Consider the following 24496-nt stretch of genomic DNA (forward strand, 5'->3'; position numbering starts at 1 on the left):
AGAGTCCTTAAGCGTTTCCGGCCCGGGGATGGGGCGGGGGGGAAGGTTTTCTTCCTTCACAATTTCTTTTCATTGCTCATTGCTGATATCTAGAGGCCATAAAGGTTCTCTGAATGTAGCAGACGTCAACAGCCAATTCTGCCACTAAAAGCTTCAAAGTAGTTTTTTTAATCGCCCTACGGCCCAGCGAAACGCTCGCGTCGAGTTCTGTCACGCCCCCGCGGTCCGGGCCCTCGCGGTGCATTCTGGATGCGGTAGTTTCCGCCGTGTTTATGGTTGCGTTCAGCGTGAGTGCTGAGGTGAGTTGTTGAATGGAGTGAACATTGTGATCGGTTCGTACACAGCAGGCAGTGACCTTTGTGTACCTCCCTTCCTTACTTGAATTGTTGGCTCTGCTGTCTCCCCACCTCCCCTGCCCTCATATCCTTACCTGACGTCTTTGGCGGCCTGGGAGGGTTGTAATGCAGGCCCAGGGCTCCTAGACTTGGGCTTTCGCCGCTGTCCATGCTGCTGCTAGGTCTGGGGTTGGGGACTCCTGGTAGCGGTTTTCCACTTTAAGCCCTTCCGTCAGCAAGGCTCCCATGGGATCCTACCTTTTTTCAAGGGCACACACGCGAAACAAATTGGACGGACCTCCTTGTGCTTTTTCCTCAGGTTTATAGGTTGGAATTTATCTGCCACCAGAAGATTCCTGCCCTATCGCCTGGTTCTGGGACTTGTGACTAACATTGGCTGTCCCTGGATGGTTGTTTAATGGAGAGAACTCACCAGACTTCGTTGTATTCATAGCCCAAAAAGCAGATCCTTGATTTGTCTGTGAGAAAATGAAAATCATCTTTTAAGAAATTGTGCTTTGGTTCTTCGCCCCTCACGCCCAATTCCTTAATTACGCTGTAGAAGTAGGGGCTTTATGAACATCTCTCTAATTATATCTGGTGCTGATCTCACCGCATGATGACTTTCTGTTTCACTGGTATTCGAAGCCTTCCTAAGTTTTGGAAGAGCAACCCATACCTTAGCGTAGGCCCAGGACACTCTTATTTCTCTCTCTTTCTCAAAGACTATTGTGGCATCAGGAACCAACAGAAGTGGTTTTCTCTTAAAGCGGTGTCTCCACAAAATACTAAAGCAGTGAATCTTCTGATTGCCAAGGCCAGATATCTCAGGAAAGGAGATGAAGGCAGTAATCAAGTTTCTTCTGATTCCCATCTTTTTGCTGCTGGAGCAGCAAAGAAGAGATCACAGATGAATACTCATAGGGAAGATCATGCCTTGCCACCTGTGAGGAACACTATTCAACTTCCAACAAGACCTCTGAATTCAGAAGAGTGGGATAAATTCAAGGAAGATTTCAAAGGAAAGGCTAATTTTGAAAATTGGATCATTTCACAAATGGCTCACTGCCATAGCTCTATAGATGTGGCCAAATCTTTGTTAGCCTGGGTAGCTGCAAAAAACAATGGTATTGTAGGCTATAATTTGCTGGTCAAGTATTTGTATCTCTGCGTCTTTCATAAACATATAGCAGAAGTTATTGATGTCTATGAAATCATGAAAGCCAGATACAAGAGGTTAGAACCTGGAGGATATACTCTTCTCATCCGAGGATTAATCCACTCAGACAGATGGAAAGAGGCCTTGCTGCTGTTAGAGGATATCAAAAAAGTCATGATTCCTTCAAAAAAGAACTACAATGATTGTATCGAGGGAGCCCTCCTTCACCAAGATGTAAACCTAGCGTGGAATTTGTATCAGGAATTGTTGGGTCATAATCTTATTCCTATGTTGAAAACTTTAAAAGCATTCTTTGATTTTGGAAAAAACATAAAAGATGATCAGTATTCAAACAAGCTATTTGACATTCTTTTGTATCTAAGAAATAATCATCTATATCCTGGGGAATCATTTGCACACAGTATAAAAACATGGTTTGAGAGGTAATTTTAATTTTTTTATATGTATGTTTTTAATTCAATACTGTTACCTAAAAGCAGCTGCCTCCTTTTTTTGTTGCTGAGAATTACTCTATTCAAATTATACTTTCCTTCCTTGAGATTTATTTCTCCTTAAAGACAACATTTTCTCTCTTTAAAAAAAGTAATAGCATAAACAAGTTGTTGTATTTTCCATTCATCACATAAAAGGGAAATTATAGATCATTTGTATGTTTTTATGTATTTTTTCTGTTTGGAAGGATCATCTGTTTTTTCTGAGGTATTCACTTTGATGTGCCTACCAATAGTACTTATGGTTGGAGTTTATAGCAAGAAAACTGGAGCTGTCTTTGGATCATATTAGTATTTTCAGAAGTTCTTCTGAAACCTAGTGACTGGTATCTGTTTAATCTATGCATTTCATCAACTTGGATGTTTAGAACAGATAAGGGAAGCCTGAGCAGACATGATATGTGAGTGTTAAAAATGGAAAATCTCTTCATTCCAGTTCATTTTGTATCTTACCATCACCCAACTGCTCTCTCCAAGGCTCTCTGCTTTCCCTTTGCTTTTTGTTCACGTTCCTGGCTGTGACCCTATTTATTGCTTCAGTTTTTTATTCACTGATTCACTACTAATTTTTTTTAGGCACTTTCAAAAAAATTCATTCTTTTTCTGTTTTCTCTTTTCAACTATATGTATATCCTTTGCACAGAGCTTTGAAGTAGCAATCATGTTTAATTATCTTGTTTAACAAATTTGTTGAATATGAGTGGAGGAGCTAGATTGCGAAATTATTTGAATGCCAAGGATTTTGGGTTTTGTTCTGTTACCTTAGAGTAGAGTTCCAGGGCACCTGGCTCAGTCGGTTAAGCATCCCACTCTTAATTTTGGCTCAGGTCATGAGACCTAATCTCAGGGTTATGAGATTGAGCCCTGTGTCAGGCTCCATGCTGAGCATGGAGCCTGCTTAAGATTGTCTCCCTCTCTCTCTCTCTCTGCCCCTTCCCTGCTCTCTTGCGTGTGCACTCACTCTCCTCTCTCTCTCAAAAAATAAATTAAAAAATAAAAATAAAAAAGGTAATTGCCAAAACAGAGAAAAAGGTTGGAGAGGGATTAAGATTGGAAATAGGAAGATCTGTTTGGAGGCAATTGTAGGTTTGAATGAGAGATGATGAGATCCTGAATTATGAACTAGGGAAGGAGAAGGCAACAGAGTCCTTAGAAACTGATGGTAGTATATGTGAGAGAAAAAAAAGGAATACATTGATTGAGCAAATAAATGAGGTAGTTTTGAATGCTTCCATTTGGGTAGGCACTTTGGGTGTTTTGTGATGTAAGATCTATTATGATGGCATTCACAACCTAATGGAGGATGCAATACTTGACAGTTAATAGTGGTGTATAAGAAGATAGTGTAAGGGAAGGAATTACTCTGGGCAGGAACAATCTCTGGCAGCTTCATGGAGAAAGAGTTGAGTTTGATTTAGAGGTTACGCTATTAATGTTAGCTGCACAATCCCGTGAAAGTAGATTTAGACTTGAAGATGAGGGTTGAATGACCAGAGGAGAAGTGAAGGGAAGGAGGTCCACAGTATGGTACTGTTCCCTCCTTAGCCCCATCACAGTGTATCACCCACTCTTCTAATTAAACCATCCTGGGGAAGTATCCTGAACATTTCAGAGCTCTTGCCTGCCGAGTTTCTAAATACAGTTTCTAAATAAAATGCCTATTTTTTGGTTCTATGGGAATCTGACCTTTTTTCTTTTAAAAAAAAAATTAGAATTATTATCTCATTTATTTTATCAATTTGTTTATATTGTTTTAAGTTTTAGGAATCTGACGTAATGATTTGGTCTTGTAATCTTTTTTTGTAGTGTTCCTGGGGAACAATGGAAAGGACAGTTCACAACAATCCAGGGAAGGTAAAGACCAGTATTTTATTTTTAACTTGTTTAATTCAGGTTTAGTAGGTTTTGTTGCTACCGATCAAAAAATTTTTTAAGAATACTTTAGAAATAGGATAATTAAGAGGGTACCCAAGAAAAAAAGCCATATTTGGCATATGGAGGATTTGCAGTGCTCAACATGTTTTTCCCATAGGTGCAGTGAGCCTCATGTGAAGCCTCAGAGATATTTTGCCTTACAGATCTGGGACCCAGTTGTGTTTTGGGAATAAGTTTAAATACTTTATCTGGATGCCCAGCAGTCTACTTTTTTGGGTTTTCTGGCATACCTAATGTGTGTTATTATCAGTTTTACAAAAAATTGCATGTGATGATCACAAAGATTATAACATTCTTTTGAAATTACCTTTCAATTTCTTTCTGTCCTAGGATTATTCATTCTAGAGAAAATTCTTTTCCAGGATACCATTTAACACAAACTTTTGTAATTACAGTGGTCAGTGTTCGGGCTGTGGAAAAACCATAGAGTCTCTTCACCTGAGTCCAGAAGAGTATGAATTTCTCAAGGAAAAAATCATGAGGGATGTGATAGATGGAGGTGATCAATACAAAAAGACAACCCCTCAGGTGAGTCCTGAACAGGATTTATTCCTTTTTTGGATTGCTTTTCTAGAGTAGGGGTTGGCAATTTTTTTCTATAAAAGACTGATAGTAAATATTTTAGGCTTTGTGGGCCAGTAAATATTTTGGGCTTTGTGGGCCATACAGTCTCTGTTGCAACTTTTCAACTTGAAATACAATACATAATATAGTACATAAATGAATGAGCATGGCTGTGTTACAGTAAAACTATATTAATGAAAATAACAGTGGGCTGGATTTGGCCTGCCAGCTATAGTTGCCAACCTTTAGGAGAGACTGCTTAGAATTTAATAGAATAATTGGGGTAGACTGTCATCCATGTATTGAAGTCAGTTCTGTTTCGTGTAGATGCAAGTCCACTTAAGCCAAAAAGATAGGTGCTTATTTTTTTGTCTAAGTATTTCCAGAAAACTGTGTTCAGTAAATTCCCATGAAAACATGGCTTTTCACAACTCTTCTAATCAAGAGAATTTAAGGTAACTTGACAAAATTATTTCCAAATTTTCTAAGTATTGAATTTGATTCTGTAAGTCATTTTTAATAGCTTCATTTTGCTAATCTTCAGTACTTTATACTGGTTCACTAAGATTAAGTTGAAGAACTAAAATGCTTTTACAACTTGGGGAAAAATTGCTTATCATCTTACTAAATGCTTTTTCTTCAAGATACCAAATAAAAATAAGAAGTAAAAATAGTTTTGCCTTCTCCCCTTGACTTAAAATTGTCACAGAAGGCCCCTAGATCATATGAAAACTTTTAATCCTCAAAATAAAGTCAAAATATGGTCCATAAAAACATTAGCTTCATTTTATGGAATACCTTTTAGCTGACTTTATTGATAAATAAAATTAGTTAACATTTATTAATGATGCTAAGTATTTTATATTCATTATCTTATATATTATTTAATTTTTATAACCACCCTAAAAGGTACTATTTTATTTCTGTTTTATAGAGAGAGTGACTGAGGCTTTGGGAGATTAAATCTGCCCAAGGACCCCTCACTAGGACTGACTGACCCTAAAACCTTTACTGTCACACTCTATTGCCTCTCACTGCATGACAGTCCATAGTTCCATATAAATCTGGCAGCCAGCTGGTTGGAGTAGCTTTAAGAATTTCTGCCAGCTGAAATACGATTTAAACAAATAAATTTCATTTCCCTCATCAAACATCTGTTGAACGCTTGTCTGTATTTTCTACAGTAGATGTTAAGATAGATGCAAGGTTGTGTACAAATTATGCTGTTTGCTGCCAAAACTTAACCATTTCTGTTGTGGATTAATTGAAGTTTTCCCACCTTTCATTTTTTATTTAATAGTCTTCAACCTAAAGGAAAAATGAAAGAATAGCACAATAGACACCTACATACTCTTCATTTTGAGTAACCAATTGTTACCATGCCATTTATGGATTCCCTCCATATGTTTTTATGAGTTATATAAATGTAGGTTGTGGGGGCACCTGGGTGTCTCTCAGCTGGTTGAGCGTCTAACTCTTGTTGTCAGCTCAGGTCATGATCTCAAGGTTTGTAAGTTCAAGCCCACATTGAACTATTAGTGTGGAGCCTGCTTGGGATTCATTCTCTCTCTCTCTCTCTCTCTCTCTCTCTCTCTCTCTCTCTCTCTTCTTTCTCTGCCCTTCCCCTGCTTGCTCTTTCTTTCAAAATAAACAAATAAAAAAAAATAATAGGTTGTAGACATATTACCTTAAATATTTCAGCCTGTATCTTCTAAGAATAAGAAAATTCTGTTGTTAAATACCATTATCATATCTAAGAATCTTCATATTAATATAACTTAATAAAAGGCACATATTCAAATTTTCCCAGTTGCCTCCTTGAAATGTATTTTATAACTTTTCCCCCCACTGATCCAGGATTCAGTCAAGATTTGTTCATTGCTTTTGGTGGTTAGGTCTCTCTAAATCAAGAGCAGCCCCTCCCACACTGCTTTTTTTTTTTTTTTTTTTAATGACATTGATTTTTTTTTTTGAAAAGTCTAGGTGTTTTGTCTTATACTGGACTTCTCAAACTTTGTACCTGTGAATCATTTGAAGGTCTGGTTAAAATGCAAATTATGATTGAGTTGTCTAGGGGCCCAAGACTCTGTATTTTGAACAAGCTCCCAGATGATATGATTCTGGTCTTTAGACCACATTTTGAGCAATAAGACTTTAGACTGATTGATTGCTTTTTATTCATTAATTCAGTATAAAAGATTTTGGGTAAAGTATGTAGGTGATGCTGTGTGCTTACTGCAGCCACATAATATTAGATTATTTTCACTATTGATGCTAAGTTTCATCACTTGATTAAGAGGACAACTCCCAGATATCTCCATTATAAAGGTATATTTTTCCCTTTGTAATCTTTGTAATTAAAAAGTGGGGTGCCTGGGTGGCATAGTTGGTTAAGCTTCTAACTCTTGATCTCGGCTCAGGTCATGATCTCACATTTCGTGAGTTGCAGCCCAGCACCGGCTCTGTGCTGATGGTGCAGAGCTTGCTTTGGATTTGGGGTGCCTGGGTGGCTCAGTCACTTGGGCGTCCGACTTTGGCTCAGGTCACGATGTCATGGTTTGGTTTGTGAGTTCGAGCCCTACATCGGGCTCTGTGCTGACAGCTCAGCCTGGAGCCTGCTTTGGATTCTGTGTCTCCCTGTCTCTCTCTGCCCCTCCCCTGTTCACACATGTGCACATGCATACTCTCTCTAAAAAATAAATAAACATTTAAAAAGTAATCTGTGGAGTAATATTTCAGGACTATGCAGATATCCTGTCACTCTTGCGGATTTCCTGTTAACTCTTCACCTAGTGTTTTTCACATCATGGAGATGATCTCTACTTTTGGAGGTTGCACAGTGGTGATCTTCGAGTTACTTTATTCCTTCCACATTTATTAACTGGTACTATTCTATAAATGGTTTTTCTCTTTCTTGGAGCTCTTTTGTTTGTTTGTTTGTTTTTTAAACATTATTTTTGAGACAGAGAGAGAGAGAGCATGAACAGGGGAGGGTCAGAGAAAGAGGGAGACACAGAATCTGAAACAGGCTCCAGGCTCTGAGCTGTCTGAGCCTGACATGGGGCTCGAACCCATGGACTGCAAGATCATGACCTGAGCCGAAGTCGGACACCTAACCAACTGAGCCACCCAGGCACCCCTGTTTTGTTTTTTTAATAATCTATATAGACATAAGGACAAGGACTTTTTTTTTAATTAATTGTGTTAGAATCCATTACCATCATTATTCTTTTTGATGCTCAAATTGTCTTGGATTTATCTTTTAGGAGCCCCCTTCAAGCCATCTCCTGTTTCTTTTTGGCATTTCACCACTACCCTATCAGTTTTTGCCCCCAGCTTTTGCACTTCTCTTCTTTCTGGCACAATCACTAATTGAATACTTTTGTTTGACACCTCTCAGTGGTTAAACATTGCTGTAATTCCTTTTTAATGAATATCACTTTAAATCTAGATTAATAGAAGGAAGATTTGTTAGTATTCTCTTTTGGAAAAGACTTAGAACCCAGAGCACATCTTCTCGTTGGACAGCGTTATACTGCCTATTCAATCCCTTTGCCCATTTTTGAACCAGGATTTTGTTTTTTGTTGTTGAGTTTTAAGTGGTCTCTATATACTCTGGATATTAATTTCTTATCAGATAATATGATTTACAAATATCTCCTATTCTATGAGTGGTCTCTTTACTCTATTGATAGTGTCTCTTGATGCACAAAATTTTTTTATTATTGTGAAGTCCAATTTGTTTGTTGTTTTTTTTGTTACCATATGTCTTTGGTGTCGTATCCAAGAAAATCATTGTTGAATTCAGTTTTTGTTCTGTTTTCTTCTAAGAGTTTTACTCTTTTAGGTCTTAATATTTAGATCTTTGATTCATTTTGAGTTCATGTTTGTGTATGGTGTTATGTAAGGGTCCAGCTTCATTCTTTTGCATGTCGATATCCAGTTTTCCCAGCACCATTTGTTGAAAGACTGCCCTTTCCCCGTAGAATGGTCTTGGCACCCTTGTCAGAAATCATTTGACTATGGATGAGAGGGTCTGGGTTTATGTCTATTCTGTTGGTCTATATGTGTGTTTTTACACCAGTACTACACTGTTTTGATTACTGTAACTTTGTAGTAAGTTTTAAAATCAGGAAGTATGAGTTTTGTTCTTTTTAAAGATTGTTTTGGGGGCGCCTGGGTGGCGCAGTCGGTTAAGCGTCCGACTTCAGCCAGGTCACGATCTCGCGGTCCGTGAGTTCGAGCCCCGCGTCGGGCTCTGGGCTGACGGCTCAGAGCCTGGAGCCTGTTTCTGATTCTGTGTCTCCCTCGCTCTCTGCCCCTCCCCCGTTCATGCTCTGTCTCTCTCTGTCCCAAAAATAAATAAACGTTGAAAAAAAAAATTATGTTTAAAGATTGTTTTGGCTATTCAGGGTCCTTTGAGATCCCATATGAAGTTTAGGATGAGTTTTTCTATTTCTACAAAAAATATCATTTGGATTTTAATAGGGATTGCATTGAATTTGTAGATTGCTTTGGGTAGTATCAACATTTTAACAAGGTTAAGTCTTCCAGTTCAGGAACATAGGATGTGTTTCCATTTATTTATGTCTTTAATTTCTTTCAGCAATCTTTTGTGGTTTTCATTATAAAGTGTTTCACTTCCTTGATTAGGTTACTTCCTAACTATTTCATTCTTTTTGATACTATTGTAAATAGAATTGTTTTCGTCATTTATTTTTTAGATTGTTCATTGTTAGTTTATAGAAATGCAACCAGTTTTTGTATGTTGACTTTGTAATCTGCTACTTTGCTGAACTGATATATTGTAACAGCTTTTTTTGGGTGTGGAATCTTTAGGATTTTCTGCATATAAGATCAAGTCATCTGCAAAACAAAAATAATTTTACATCTTCCTTTCTGACTTGGATGCCTTTTACTTATTTTACATGATTAAATTGCTCTAGCTAGAACTTCCAGTACTATGTTAAGTAGAAGTAGAAGGCATCCTTGCCTTGGTCTTGATCTTAGAGGAAAAGCTCTCAGTCTTTCACCATTGAATATTATGTTTGCTGTAGGTTTTTCACATATGGCTTTTATATTGAGGTAGTTTCCTTCTATTCCTAGTTTTTGGGGCTTTTTTTAATCAGGAAAAGGGTTTTTTGTCAAATGCTTTTCTGCATCAGTTGAGATGATCATGTGTTTTATTTTTCCTTTATTCTGTTGATGTGGCCTATTACATTGATAGATTTTCATATGTTGAACCATCCATGCATTCCAGGAATAGACCTGCTTGGTCATATTGTGTAATCCCTTTAATATGCTGTTAAATTTTGCTTGCTAGTATTTTGTTGAGGATTTTTGCATCACTGTTCATGGAGGATCTTGGTATGTATTTTTTTTGTAGTGTCTTTCTCTAGCTTTGGTAGAGCCAGTGTAATGCTGGCCTCCAAGAATGAATTAGGAAGTATTCTCTCCTCTTCAGTTTTTTGGAAAAGCTTGAGAAGGATTGGTATTAATTCTCTTTTGTAGAATTCACCAGTGAGCCATCAGGCCCAAGATGTCGTTGCCGCCATTGTTATTGTTGTTGTTGTTGTTGTTGGGAGATTTTCTTACTGGTTCTGTTTCCTTACTACATATAGGTATATTCAGATTTTCTTTTTCTTTGTGATTATGCCTTGTTGTCTGTACCTCTGTGATCAAAAGCAGTGATCAGCAGAATGTAGATCCCCAGTATTTGGAAGACAGGATCCTTTTTGTCCACCCAGGCTCCCATAATGCGTGCAAGCTGCTCTAGGAACATGACAGATGCCTGCCATTTGTCTTCGGGTATGGAATAGGTAGTTGCTACTGTATTAAGTGTTAAAACTGAACAAAATTAACCACAGTTTATCATACAAGGCTCCTTCTGCAATTTGCAAGCCTTCAACAGACTCCAGAGTTCCAAAATAGTTACATCAGACAAATTCTGTCAGTGTAATTGTTATCTAGGCGGGAGAGACAAATTCCTGGTACTTTCATCTCCACCATCTTCCCCTCAACTTAGTGAGTTTTGACACATACATACTCCCGTGGAACTGTCACCACAGTCAATATAATGAATATATCATCTCCAAAAGTTTCTTTGTGCTACTTTCTAGTGACTCCTGTACCTCACTCTTTCCTTGCCCCATGCCCCATAAACACCATGGAAGCACACCATATATAGTACTTTTTGTCTGTATTTTTTTTAATATTGAGCATAATTTTGAGATTTCATTCATATTTTGTGTCTCAATCAATTTTATTCCGAGTAACATTCTGTTGGGGTGGATATACCACAACTTATAAATTCTTTCATTTATTGATGGACATTTGGGTTATTTCCATTTTGGGGCTATTACAAATATAGCTAATAAGAACATTCTTTTATGTGGTGCCTGGGTGGCACAGTCAGTTAAGTGTCTGACTCTTGATTTCCACTCAGGTCATGATCTCATGGTTCATGAGTTTGAACCCTATCTTGGGCTCTGTGCTGACAGGATAGAGCCTGCTTGGGATTCTGTCTCTGGCTTTTTCTCTCTGCCCCTCCCCCACACATTCATGTACTCTCTCTCTCAAATTAGTAAATTAAAAAAATATAAAAGAACATTCTTGTACAAGAGTTTGTGCTTTGTTCCTCTGTGTTTGTTTCCTAGGGGTGCCTAAGGATGCCAAATTGCTACAAACTGGGTAACTTAAAACATCTGTTCTCTCATAGTTCTGGAGGCTAGAAGTCCAAAATCAAGGTATTTGTAGGGCCATGCTCCTTCTGAAGACTCTAGGGAAGAATCCTTCCTTCTCTTTTTCTAGCTTCACAAGCTCTTGACTCCTGGTAATCCTTGGTTTTTCTCGGCTTTTAGGTGTATTTCTCTGCTTCTTTGTGTGCCATATTTTCTTTTGTCTTTCTTTTCTTTTGTTTTTAATGTTTATTTTGAGAGAGAGACACACACAGAGTACGAGTGGGAGAGGGGCAGAGAGAGAAGGAGACATAGAATCTGAAGCAGGCTCCAGGCTCTGGCTGTCAGCACAGAGCCCAATGTGGGGCTCAAACTCATGGACTGCGAGATAATGACCTGAGCCGAAGTCAGACGCTTAACCAACTGAGCCACCCAGGCACCCCTGTGTGCCATCTCTTCTTATGAGCACATCAGTCATTGGATTCAGGGCTCATCTTATTCCAGTATGATCTCATCTTAGCTAATTATAACTGCATCCAGATAAGGTCACATTCTGGGTGGACATGAATTAAAAAAAATTTTTTTTGAATGTTTATTCATTTTTGAGAGAGTGAGAGCACGAGCAGGGAAGGGGCAGAGAGAGAGAGAGGGAGACACAGAATCCAAAGCAGGCTCCAGGCTCTGAGCTGTCAGCACAGAACCCAACACAGGGCTCAAACCCACAAACCATGAGATCATGACCTGAGCTGAAATCAGATGCTTAACCGACTGAGCCACCCAGGCGCTCCTGGGTGGGCATGAATTTTAGAAGGCATACTAACCACTAAAACTTTTCTTTCTCTTGGGTACGTATCTAGCAGTAGAGAGGTTGGGTCTTATGGTAGGTGTGTGTGTGTAGCTTTTTAAGAAACTGCCAAACTGTTTTCCAAAGTGGTTGTCCCATTTTATATTTTTATTAGCACTATATGAACATTACAGTTGTTCCACATCCTGGTCAACACTTAGTATGATGTCTCTTTACCTTTAGCTACTCTAATGGATCTGAAGTAGTATTTCATTGTTTGTTTGTATTTTTTTTTAACATTTTTTTATTTTTGAGAGATAGAGTGGGACAGAACACAAGTGGGGGAGGGGCAGAGAGAGTGGGGGGAGACACAGAATCCAAAGCAGGCTCCAGGCTCTGAGCTGTCAGCACAGAGCCCTACTGGGGCTTGAACTCACAGACAGTGAAATCATGACCTGAGCCGAAGTCGGACGCTTGACTGACTGAGCCACCAGGCACCCCTCTCGTTGTTTTAATTTATATTTTCCTAATGACTGATAATGTTGAGCATCTTTTTATGTGCTTTGGTGAGTGCCTGTTCAGATATTTTGCCCATTGTTAAAACTGGGTTGCTTTCTTATTTAGTTGTAACAGTTTATATATTCTAGATATACTTCCTATGTCAGATCTTCTGCAAATTATCTTTACTGTCTGTGGCTTGCCTTTCATTTTAATAAAATAGAGATTTGATTTAATTGTTCTGGTTTTAGGTCCTAGGCATCAGGATTTTCAAAAGCTCCCAGGTGATTTTAAAGTGCAGCCAAGGTTGGGGCACCCGTGTGGCTCAGTCAGTTAAGCGTCTGAATTCGGCTCAGGTCACGATCTCACAGTTTGTGGGTTTGATCCCCGCATCGGGCTCTGTGCTGACAGCTCAGAGCCTGAGTCTGCTTTGGATTCTGTGTCTCCCTCTCTCTCTCTGCCCCTTCCTCACTTTTGCTCTTTCTATCTTTCAAAAATAAACATTAAAATTTTTTTTTTTTTTTTTTTTAAATTTTTTTTTTCAACGTTTATTTTATTTTTGGGACAGAGAGAGACAGAGCATGAACGGGGGAGGGGCAGAGAGAGAGGGAGACACAGAATCGGAAACAGGCTCCAGGCTCTGAGTCATCAGCCCAGAGCCTGACGCGGGGCTCGAACTCCCGGACCGCGAGATCGTGACCTGGCTGAAGTCGGACGCTTAACCGACTGCGCCACCCAGGCGCCCCTAAAAATTTTTTTTTTAAATAAAGTGTAACCAGGGTCAAGAACCACTGCTTCTGATGTGAGGTTTTGGTCTACAGCCATACCACGATGAATGCATCCAATCTTGTCTAATGTGATGTTTTGCAGAACCCTAATGTATGTATGGCAGCTTCTTTTCTACAGGATAATTTTGGGAGAAAACCTCAGTCATAGGTAAATTTTTAGCTTTTCTGTTTTAAACCTTTGTTTACTGTACTTAGACATCACAGCCAGCAGATGGCAATAGTATCACATGTAAAAATTATTGTATAGTCAGATCAATTAGGTTAAAGGATTTGCTAACCTTATTTAATTATTAAACTGAAAGAAAGGCACCTGGGTGGCTTGGTCAATTAAGTGTCTGACTTTGGCTCAGGTCATGATCTCGTGGTTTATGAGTTCAAGTCCTACATCAGGCTCTGTGCTGACTGCTCAGAGCCTGGAGCCTGCTTTGGATTCTGTGTCTCCCTCTCTCTCTGCCCCTCTCTTGCTCCTGCTCTCTCTTTCTCAAAAATAAATAAACATTAAAAAAATCTTTTAAAAAATTATTAAGCCAAAAGATATGCATGTCATTTTTAAGTCTGGTTAGTGATAGTAGGTAAAGATAGGAGCTGTATAAGTGAATTTTAAGTGAACAAAGCAGAACTCTGAATGGTATGTATGTGTATCTTGCTGATTTAACTATATGAAACTAATTGAGAGAAGATCAGTGGAGATCAAAAAGTGTATTTGGAGGACACCTGAGTGGCTCAGTTGGTTAAGCATCTGATTCTTGGCTTTGGCTCTGTCATGATCTCATAGTTCATGAGTTTGAGCCCCACATCAGGCTCCACAGCTGGCAGCGTGGAGCCTGCTTGGGATTCTCTGTCTCCCTCCCTCTCTGCCCCTCCCCCACTTACACTGTCTCCGTCTTTCTCAAAATAAATAAACCTTTTTAAAAGGTGCATTTGGAGGGTACCTGGGCGGCTCAGTCAGTTGAACGTCCAACTCCAGCTTAGGTCATTATCTCACAGTTCATGAGTTCTAGCCCCACATCGGACTCTGTGCTGACAGCTCAGAACCTGGAGCCTGCTTCAGATTCTGTGTCTCCCTCTCTCTCTGCCCCTTCCCTGCTCACACTCTCTCTCTCAAAAATAAATGAAACATTAAAAAAAATTTTAAGTGCATTTGGAGCTATGTAGATACTGCTAGTTTAATATTAATAGTTAATAATTAATGTTAATTTTTAATATTAAGATTTCCTCCCTTTATTTTCCTTCATTCTAAGCAGTAATGTTACTTTACAGTCCGATTTTTTTTTAAATTCAACTGCTAAGTCTGAATTCACTTCTTTCTTTAATCTTTTTATTAGGAAAAATTTCAAACATCTGTCAAGGAGAGAGACTGGTATAATGAACCGCTAGCTCAATGATCATTAACTCACGGCCACTTTTAGTTCATGAACACTTCCACCTGTTTCTTGTTTGCTCCTCAGATTGTGAAGCAAATGTGATCTTAATCATTTGTCCTGTTAATTATAAATTCACTTCACTTGTTTCTCTTACCTAAAAAATTCTTTACACAGTGATTTTTTCTTAAAAACTAAGAAACACTTGGGCACCTGGGTGGCTTAGTCAGTTAAGCGTCCCACCCCTGATCAGGTCATGGTCTCACAGTTCGTGGATTTGAGCCCCACGCCGGGCTCTGTGTGGACAGCTCAGAGCCTGGAGCCTGCTTCAGGTTCTGTGTCTCCCTCTCTCTCTGCCCCTGCCCCACTCACCCTCTCTCTCTCTCTCTCAAAAATAAACATTAAAAAAAAAAAAGTTAAGAATACTTTAGAACAGTAAAAATTGTCAAACTTTTTGGTCTCAAGACCCTTTTACATTCTTTTTTTTTTTTTTAAGATTTTTTTTTTTAATTAATCTCTCCACCCTATGTGGAGCTCAAACTTACAATCCCAAGACCAAGAGTTGCACGCTCCACCAACTGAGCCAGCCACGTGCCCCACAACCTTTTTATAGCTTAAAATTAAGGACTCCTGAGAGATTTTATGTGAGATTATATCTATTGATAATTACTGGATTAGAAAATAAAACTGAGAACCTTTAAAAATATTAATTTATTTAAAACAACAATGTAAATACTATTACATGTTAACATAAATAATATTTCCTTAGTAATAACTATCATCCAAAACAAAAAAAAATTTGTGAAAAGAGAGGCATTGTCATATATTTGGAAGTCTCTTTAATTACATAACTTAATAGAAGACAGCTGAAATTGTATGTCTGCTTCTGTACTCAGTCTATTGTATGTGATTTTGGCTGAAGCATATGAAAAAAATGTGACCTCATATAGGTAAACATAAAAAAGTTAAGAGTATTTTATTGACATTTTTGGGTAACTGTGGTTATTCTTTGATATTCTACCAAAACTCCACACTTTTGAGCAAATGAGAATGGAAAAGGCAGATAACATGTTAGTATTATTATAAAAATCATTTTTAACCTCACAGATTTCCCAAAGGGGTCTTATAGATGCCCAGAAGTCTGCAAACCACAGTGTGGGAACCACTGCTCTAGAAATATTCCACTGCAGATGTAGTTTCCTTTTTCTAACTCTTTGAAAAGTTTAAGTAAAATTTATTTCTCTCAGTTTTATTCTATAGACATTAACAAAAGAAGTTAAAGACAACAGTCTCACTACTCAGCTTATTTTCTATTTAGGGTCTTCTCTTTTAGCTCTTATTGAGACTTTCTTCCTGACCATTGGTCACTTTCCAAAATGGAAGTGCCTTTTGTTCTAATTATAAAAATGATGTTTATTAATTATTTAAAAATTACAGTTAAAATAGATAATTCTAAAGAGGGAAATAATAGCCTACCAGGGTCCTCTCAGTTTGAACTTTTAATAAAACTTTTTTTTTAACTCTAAATGAAACTTTAATCACAATAGCAGTCCCCCATAATCCTGTGATTTAGGACTTCTTAAAAAAAACTTTAATGACTTGGGATTCTGTTTTCTGAAAAAGAAATTGGAGGAAGGAAAATCACCTATAGTACATTTAATTGAGTTTTTGTTACAGAACCTGGTCTGGATGACCCAGTGGAAGAACCAAGCGGTACTCGGCACTCAGAGATCTTGAAAGGCAGGAGGTTTATTTTACACCTGTGGGCTCAGAGAAGCTAACTCTCCAGAGGTCTGAGCCCTCAGCATACACAGAGGGAACAATTTATAGTCTGTTACTTACGAATTCCGCATTAGTAGTAATTTGGAGCAATGCTGCAAGCAGGGTGGGAAGAAGAACCTGTCCTGTCGGTCGGGGAAAGGAATTTTCCTATTAGTCCTGTCAGCCATCTTATAACAGATTTTTCCCTATCATTTTTAGGGCTAAGTTTAAGTCAAACAATTTGTTCTGCTTGATGATATCTCTTGAGTTAAATGACAGAAGGGAAACCTTCTGGTGTTTCTCTAACTACAGATTTAAGACAGCACATGTGACCCAAATGAATGTCAGTATAAGAAGTGATCCAATGAGGGGTGCCTGGGTGGCTCAGTCAGTTGAGCGTCCAACTCTTGATTTCAGCCCAGGTCATGATTTCACAGTTCGTGCGTTTGAGCCCCGCATCGGGCTCCGCACTGATAGTGTGTAGCTTGGTTTTCTCTCTCCCTCTCTCTGCCCCTCCTGTGCATGCATGCACTCTCTCAAAATAAACTTAAAAAAAAAAAAAAAAAAAGAACTGATCTAATGTAGGTGTTTGTTGTTGTTTTTAGTTTGGGTGGCAGCTGCAAACTTGAAAGATGTGAACTAACTGAGCCCTTTGTTGCAGTCTTCAGAACTTTGCTCTCTCATCTTTCTGGGTTTGAGGCTCCAGTTATCTCTCTTTTTTTTTTTTTTTTTTTTTCTCATTATCTTTTACATGAACTATGAGGTTCTCCCCCGCCCCAGATTTTAAAAAATGTTGAATGGCAAATGGCAAACTTGAGGGGTTTGGTAGTTTAAGAAGAAAACCTGAGAAAGAAATTTATATGCAAAGTATAGTTTTAAATCCATGTTATTTTGAAGTCTTTATTTATAAAAGCCCATTAATGAATATAGTTCTTAACTTAAAAACATTTTACCAATGCATACTTAATTAACCACTAATTTTATTCCCCATTCCCTCTTCTTCAGCTCCACAATTGAAAACTGGAAGGGACACTTGGGTGGCTCAGTCAGTTAAGCGTCTGACTCTTGGTTTCAGCTCAGGTCATGGTCTCACGGTTCATGAGTTCCAGCATGGGGCTCTGCTGATAGCATGGAGCCTCATTGGGATTCTGTCTCTCCCTCTCTCTCTCTGCCCCTCCCCTGCTCACTCGCTCACTCTCTCTCAAAATAAATAAATAAACTTAAAAAAAAAAAAAAGGAAAACTGGAAAATAGGCATGTAATCTCTAGATTGTCCAGGGTGTTGGTGCAAGAATTATGGTAAAATGTAATTAGAAAACTTAGGTAAAACTTCTAGAAAAATCGGTGAGTTTAGAAGTACAGGAAAGGTAAAAATGTAGAAAGAAGCAGGCTGATTCTTTACAGTGGACTTCTCAATGTGAAATATTCTCCTTATTTCTATATTCTTAATTTTCTCTTATATAGTACTTACTGAAATTCTTCCAACTGGGATCAAGTCATTTTTATTAGAATTAACTTTAAGCAGTGCATTTCCTCCTGATGCTTTGCCGAGTCTTGTTTTACAAGGGAATGAGAATTGTGTGTGGTCGTGGGTGTTTGGTGGCTGCTGTTTTAGAACTGCGTGGTCATAGAGAACATAAAACATATTTCCAGGCAGATTTGAAGACAGTGCTAGAATAGGAGGTTTCATGGAGATTACAGTGTTACAGGCAGAGGATAAAGGTGCTTTTAGACCCTTGATCTTAGCCAAAAGGCCGAGAAGCTTTAATAACGGTGCTTGAACAAGGTGGGAGTGTGCAAAGGAGAAACTTGACTAATTTTTCTCTTAGGCCAAGGGCAGGGAAGTCTGGTTTTTCTTATACTCTGTGATCTTTTCTCCCTTAGATTCAGGCTGGTACAGTTTTTGTTATAATGTAGTTCCATTATCTAGTTTGGCATGGAAACCAAGTCATTTCTTTCTTTCTTTCTTTTTTCTTAAGTTTATTTCTTTTTGAGAGAGAGAGAGAGAGAGAGAGAGAGAGAGAGAGAGAGAAAGCAAAGTGGGGAAGGGGCAGAGAGAGAGGGAGAGAGAGTCTGCTGACAGATCCCCCTGAACCATGAGAACCTGAGCTGAAGTCAGATGCTCAGTCTGAGTCCCCAGGTGCCCCAAACCAAGTCATTTCTTATAAACTTGTATTTATGAGAAAAATATTGTGAGTTCTAAATGACCATTTTATAAGTGAATTTTTAGAAATAATGTGTTGGAAGTGGAGCACTACCCAGAGTGACCACACTTTTAAGTTTTCTTTTCCTTAGAAACTGCTGCCCTAGATTTCTGATTCAGTTTTTTCTTTCACTATTGAATAAATGTAGTAGTTTTTATTGCCTTTTCATTTGTTCTCCCTAGAGAATAGAGTGGTGTAAATAAGAGATTAGAAACGATAACAAACTGGTTCTGAAGACTGTTTACTTCTGAGGAAAGAGAAAATTATTAATGTGAAATGGCAGCAGCAGAAATACTGAGAATAAGGGCAGAAGGTCTTCTTCATCCTTCATAGCTCCAAATTCCTGATCTTTGTAAAGATGCCCTTCTTCCAGCCTTTCTTCTCTCAGTAAATAAAACTTTCTCCTTCTAGTTATTTAGATATCAATATAAATGTCACTCATTCTTGACTTCTCTCTTTCCTTCATACCCTTCTTCCTGTCTACCAGAAAGTTCTGTTGATTTCCTTCAAAGGATATCGGACCATTTCTCATCACCTTTATTCACTACTACCAAGTTTTTGATCTAAGCCACCATCATCGCTAGACCAAGCAATTGCAGTAGCCTCCTAACTGGTTTCCCTGTTTCCCAGCGCCCAAGTTTGTTTTCAGCCCGAGTGATCCTTTTAAATCCATGTTGGATCATATCTCTTTTCTGCTGAAAACTTTCCAAGAGCTTTCCATGTCACTCAGGCTGAAAGTCAGTCTTTACAGTGACCTGAAAGGCTCTGCCTAATCTGGCATCCCATAGCCTCTCAGATCTTGCTCCATTCCAGCTGTATTGGACTCTTGTGTGTTTCTTTTCCTTTTCTTTATATTTCCTTCTTATTTCTCAATCCTACCAGATACGCTCCTACCTCAGGACCTTCACCCTTGCTATTTCCTCTTCCTCCCAATATCTGCATGATTATTTATCCACTGTTAACTCTTTTCTGAAGTATAGACTTGTTAGAATGGTTTTTTCTGGCCACCACATTTAAAATTGCATATATACCCTCACACCTTGCCCAAGCACTCTGTCCCTACTTTATTTTTTCCATAGCACTTATTACCACCTGACATTACTGTATATTTTATTAGCTTTTAATATTTTTTTTCACATATTAGACTAGAAGCTTCATGATAGTAGGAATTTTTGTCTGTTTGAACTCTGTGGTATTCCCATATCTTAGAACAATGCTTGGCATGAAGATTCTCACTTTGTTGAATTAATGAATAATAGTTACCATTTACTAAATGCTGACTATGTATCAGGCACTGTGTTAAACCTTTGTTATCTTTAATCCTTTTGATAATTCTCTAGGGAAAGCAGCATCTCTTATTTGCTAGGTCTCAGAGAGGTTAAGGGACTTTGCCAAGACAAGCTTTTTGGCAGAGCTAAGATTAGAACTCAAGTAACAGAGCTAAGATTAGAACCCAAGTCTCTAAAATCTGAGTTCTTTTCATTAAGCTTACCTGTGTTCATAACGAAGTACTAGGTCACTATGAAATTTAATAAGATTGTTTAGTGTTCATTTGATAAAAAAGTATGCAATATATTTCTAACAATTTGTCTTGGATTATCTTGACTTTAAAAAATTAATATAGAGGGGCACCTGGGTGGCTCAGTCAGTTAGGCATCTGACTTCAGCTCAGGTCATGATCTTGCAGTTCATGAGTTCGAGCCCTGCGTTGGGCTCTGTGCTGACAGCTTGGAGCCTGGAGCCTGCTTGGATTCTGTGCCTCCTTCTCTCTCTGCCCCTCCCCTACTTGCACTCTGTCTGTCTCTCTTTCTCTCAAAAATAAAAAAAACACATTTAAAAAAATGTAAAGATTAATATGGAATAAAGTTGGTTATTTAAAGGAGCAGTTATCTTGAACATTTACTTATATATAGAATATATTATTCCCCCAACATGCAAGGTAGAAGGGAGTGTTTATATTCTTGAAGAAATTTGAGAGATCCTTTCAAATATTAATTTTGCTTTTTAATTAGTTTTAACTATGTTTTTTAAAATAAAGCGTGCATTTATATAAGGCTTATTATATGTTAGTCACTTTTGTGAGGATTTTATAGCTATTAACTCATTTAGCATCATCTTCATAACCATTGCCAAGTTACTTCATTGCAATAGTGTCTGTTTATCTGCAGTTTCACTTTCTGCGGTTTCAGCAACCTGTAGTTAGCTGTGGTCTGGAAGCTGACTATCCTCCTTCTGACGAATTGTCAGGTCAGTAGTAGCCTAAAGCTGCATCACAATGCCTGTCATTCACCTCACTTTATCTCATCACATAGGCATTTTATCACCTCATATCATCACAAGAAGAAGGCTGAGTACAATACAATAGATATTTTGAGAGAGAGGGAGAGTGCATTCACATAACTTCTGTACAGTATGTTGTTATAATTGTTCTATTTTGTTAATAGTTATTACTGTTCATGTCTTACTGTGCCTAATTTGCAAATTAAACTTTATCGCAGGTTTTTATGTATGAAAAAATATAATGTATTTGGGTTTGGTACTATTCCTTGTTTCAGACACCCATTGGGTCTTGGAATATATCCTCTGCAGATAAGGAAGGACTACTGTATTCTTGTTCTCTGTTCCCTCATCATTAAACAGAGCAGATTGAAAAATAAAATTAAAAAAACATTAAACAGAGCAGATTGGACTCCATGATCTCCAAGGCCCCTTCCAGGTCTGAAATGTCAAGACTTTCTAACTGTTGCCAGGCAATTTAGTTATGTTTTAGTCAGATAAGGTAGTCTTTCCCTAGTGGGAGTAGAGATGAGGGTGGAGCCCTGAAAACAGTACAGAGTAGAAGAGGAAGTTGTGATTTAGATGAATAAAAATGCAGAACTTGGGGGTGCCTGGGTGGCTCAGTCAGTTGAGCATCTGACTCTTGATTTTGGCTCAGGTTGTGATCCCAGGGTTGTGGGATCAAGCCCTGCATTGGGCACCATGCTGAGCGTGGAGCCTGCATAAAATTCTCTCTTTCTCTCCCTCTGCCCCTCTCCCCTGCTCATGTGCTCTCTTTCTCTCTCTCTAAAAAAACAAAACAATGCAGAATCTGTATCTAGTACAGTATCAGTCTGGGAAGGAAGAAAGGGAGCATCAAATCATTGTTGAGGTTTCAGTGGTGTGAAGCTCTTTCCCTCCCTGCCTTTCAAAGGTAGAAATTTGAAGTTAAGTTTTCAGCAGAGCATATGACACCTCCTTGATATTCAGTACTACTTTTTAGCAATAGGTTGAAACTTGGCCAGTGTTTCTTCTCTCCCTAGGTTTCAAGAAATAGGAGATAAGAGTTAAGAATTTGGTACATGAAAGTGTCAAACTTGAATCTGATCAAGCATCTATAGCCAGCTACTAATTTATAGGAAATATAGGGGAAATGTTACACCTAGAGGATACAGTACCAAATCCAGTCCATGGGAAACTCTGAGACAACCTAGTATCTTCTAATAAATCAATTGCAAGGAAACAGAGACCTGTAGATCAAAAGCAGTTTGTAATATATCAATCATTTGCAGAGTGTGTACTGTATTTGGCTTTTAATTCCTGATTTGAACAATCAGGGAAATCTGAACACTGATTGTTGGAGACACTAAGAAATTATTATTTATTATTTTTTAGGTATAATAATGCTAGTGAGTTAGCTTTTAAAAACTTTATATTTTAGGGGCATCTGGGTGGCTCAGTTGGTTAGGCATCCAACTCTTGATTTTGGCTCAGGTCATGATCTCATGGTTCATGAGTTCAAGCCCTGAGTTGGGCTCTGTGCTGACAGCATGGAATCTGCTTGGGATTCTCTCTCTCTCTCTCTCTCTCTCTCTCTCTCTCTCTCTTCCCCTCCCCCCCCCCGTATTCTCACTCTGTCTCTCAAAAATAAACAAACATTTAAAAAACTTTATAATTTAGAGCTACACTCTAAAATATTTATGGATGAAAGATGTGATGCCCAAGATATGCTTCAAAAATAGCTGGGAAATGGGGGATGGAATGGGTACAGTTACATATGAAACAAGATTAGCCATGAGTTGATAAAGTTAGTTTGTGGGTTCATTGGGATTTATTATATTATTCTACTTTGTATATGTTTGAAATTTCTATTGTAAAGGTCTTTTTTTTTTTTTAATTTTTTTTTTCAATGTTTATTTATTTTTGGGGCAGAGAGAGACAGAGCATGAACGGGGGAGGGGCAGAGAGAGAGGGAGACACAGAATCAGAAACAGGCTCCAGGCTCTGAGCCATCAGCCCAGAGCCTGACGCGGGGCTCGAACTCCCGGACCGCGAGATCGTGACCTGGCTGAAGTCGGACGCTTAACCGACTGCGCCACCCAGGCTCCCCTGTAAAGGTCTTTTTAAAAACCGACATAAATACACATATGCTTTCAGGATAGAAATTGTGAAGAGGGAGTTTAATAAAACAATGCATCTTTAGTGAATTTCATGCAGAGGCAACATCTTTCTATAATATTTTCCCCAAACATATATTAATTGTCAAATACAAAAGTAGTTTAGAAATGTCACTATAGAAAGTGAAAATCCCCTTCTTTCATCAAATATTTAAAAATACTGAAAATTGTCATGTCTTTTGCACATGATAAATATTCTTTTTTGCATTTATGAAATGCATGAAAGATGAAATTTAGATCAAGAGCAGGAGAGAGATTTTCTATTGAACTACATTGCTTTTGCTTTGCAAAAAGATTAATGTCTGTTCTGGAGTTAAAAAAAATCCTTTACATGTTAATCCATTCTGTAGTGAAAATGATAGCTAAAGTGGCAATCTGGAATGCTCCAGTGTGCATCTACTCCTGTCTTTAGTGCAGGTGGCAACTGCAGATTAATTCCAGTGTGGTTGGGCCTTCCATGAAGGGAAATTTGAACCCAAGAGCTTATGTTCTCAAGCAGTGCTAATTGGAAGATGTGGAGTAAGGGGATTTCCACTCTTTGTTAATAAGATCTCCAGGTGTATTTCCTCTTTGTTTTTGCATTTTCCTGAGCTATGAAGCAGCTGCAGGGTAGTAAAATGTGATTTCCTGCACTTGCAAGTACTAGGTTTACTTGTGGAGACTTATAATTGGAAGAGTGGAATGCATATGGATTGAACTATTCACACAGCTGATTTAAACGGTTGTGTTGTTTTGTTTGTTTATAAATTCACTGCATTTGTGCCATTTATTCCGATGATTTGAAGTAGCAGATAAGTCAGTTGTCTCAGAGGTGGGCATCCATCTTGACAGACCACTGCTTTATTTAACAGTAAGCTTCTTTGCAAACTAACTGAAAAACTATGAATGGCAAAATTGCATTCTGTCATCTTAATAAAAATATTATATCTCCTTTGCAGATTAATGCAATGTAAATGCTTGTCTTTGGGGTTGAACTTATTGTTTAACCTATAAATTCTCCAAAATGAGAAAAATGAGAAGGGGTATTTTTCAGGAACGTGGGATAAGGCCATATCAGGTACTGCACGTGGGTGCAGTGTCACTGGGAAGTGAAAAGAACTTATTAGAATAAATGCTCAGGAGCTATTAAGCATTAGGTGAAAGGGGAAAGGCATTATCAAAAATGTATACCTTTTCTGTAGTCATTGTCTCATGGCCTAATAACCATGGTTCATTTTTTCAAAATATATTTAGGGGCCTATATTTTCGTAAATATAAATGGGCCAGTCCTCTGGATATAGAAATTTTTGAAGTGACCTCTTTTCAGGTTGCTTAATATTGTGTTAATAGTATAAGGCTTCTGTGTCTGCAATCCGAGAAACTCCATATGATTATTAGAAAATAAGAACCGATTATTATTTTTAATGTTTCCAACTTTATTGAGATGCAATTGACATATAACATTGTATTAGTTTAAGGTGTATAACATAGTGATTGGATATATATA

At 38.1% G+C, this 24496-nt stretch overlaps 1 protein-coding gene across 2 annotated transcripts in view; it reads left to right on the top strand.

The window, feature by feature from the left end:
- The first annotated feature begins 185 nt into the window (after positions 1-185).
- Positions 186-24496, top strand: part of LOC122468999 (protein only RNase P catalytic subunit) — a 128787-nt gene continuing 104476 nt past the window's right edge. Inside the window, exons 1-4 of one of the 2 annotated variants that reach the window (XM_043555979.1) lie at positions 186-299; positions 655-1937; positions 3813-3860; positions 4337-4469. In XM_043555979.1, the coding sequence (XP_043411914.1) occupies positions 952-1937; positions 3813-3860; positions 4337-4469 (1167 nt within the window). In that variant the 5' untranslated portion in view covers positions 186-299; positions 655-951. The remainder of the gene's footprint in view (positions 300-654; positions 1938-3812; positions 3861-4336; positions 4470-24496) is intronic. The other variant, XM_043555981.1, reaches the window with a different exon arrangement.

This window comes from Prionailurus bengalensis, chromosome B3 (assembly GCF_016509475.1).
Source record: "Prionailurus bengalensis isolate Pbe53 chromosome B3, Fcat_Pben_1.1_paternal_pri, whole genome shotgun sequence".
Lineage (NCBI taxonomy): Eukaryota > Metazoa > Chordata > Mammalia > Carnivora > Felidae > Prionailurus > Prionailurus bengalensis.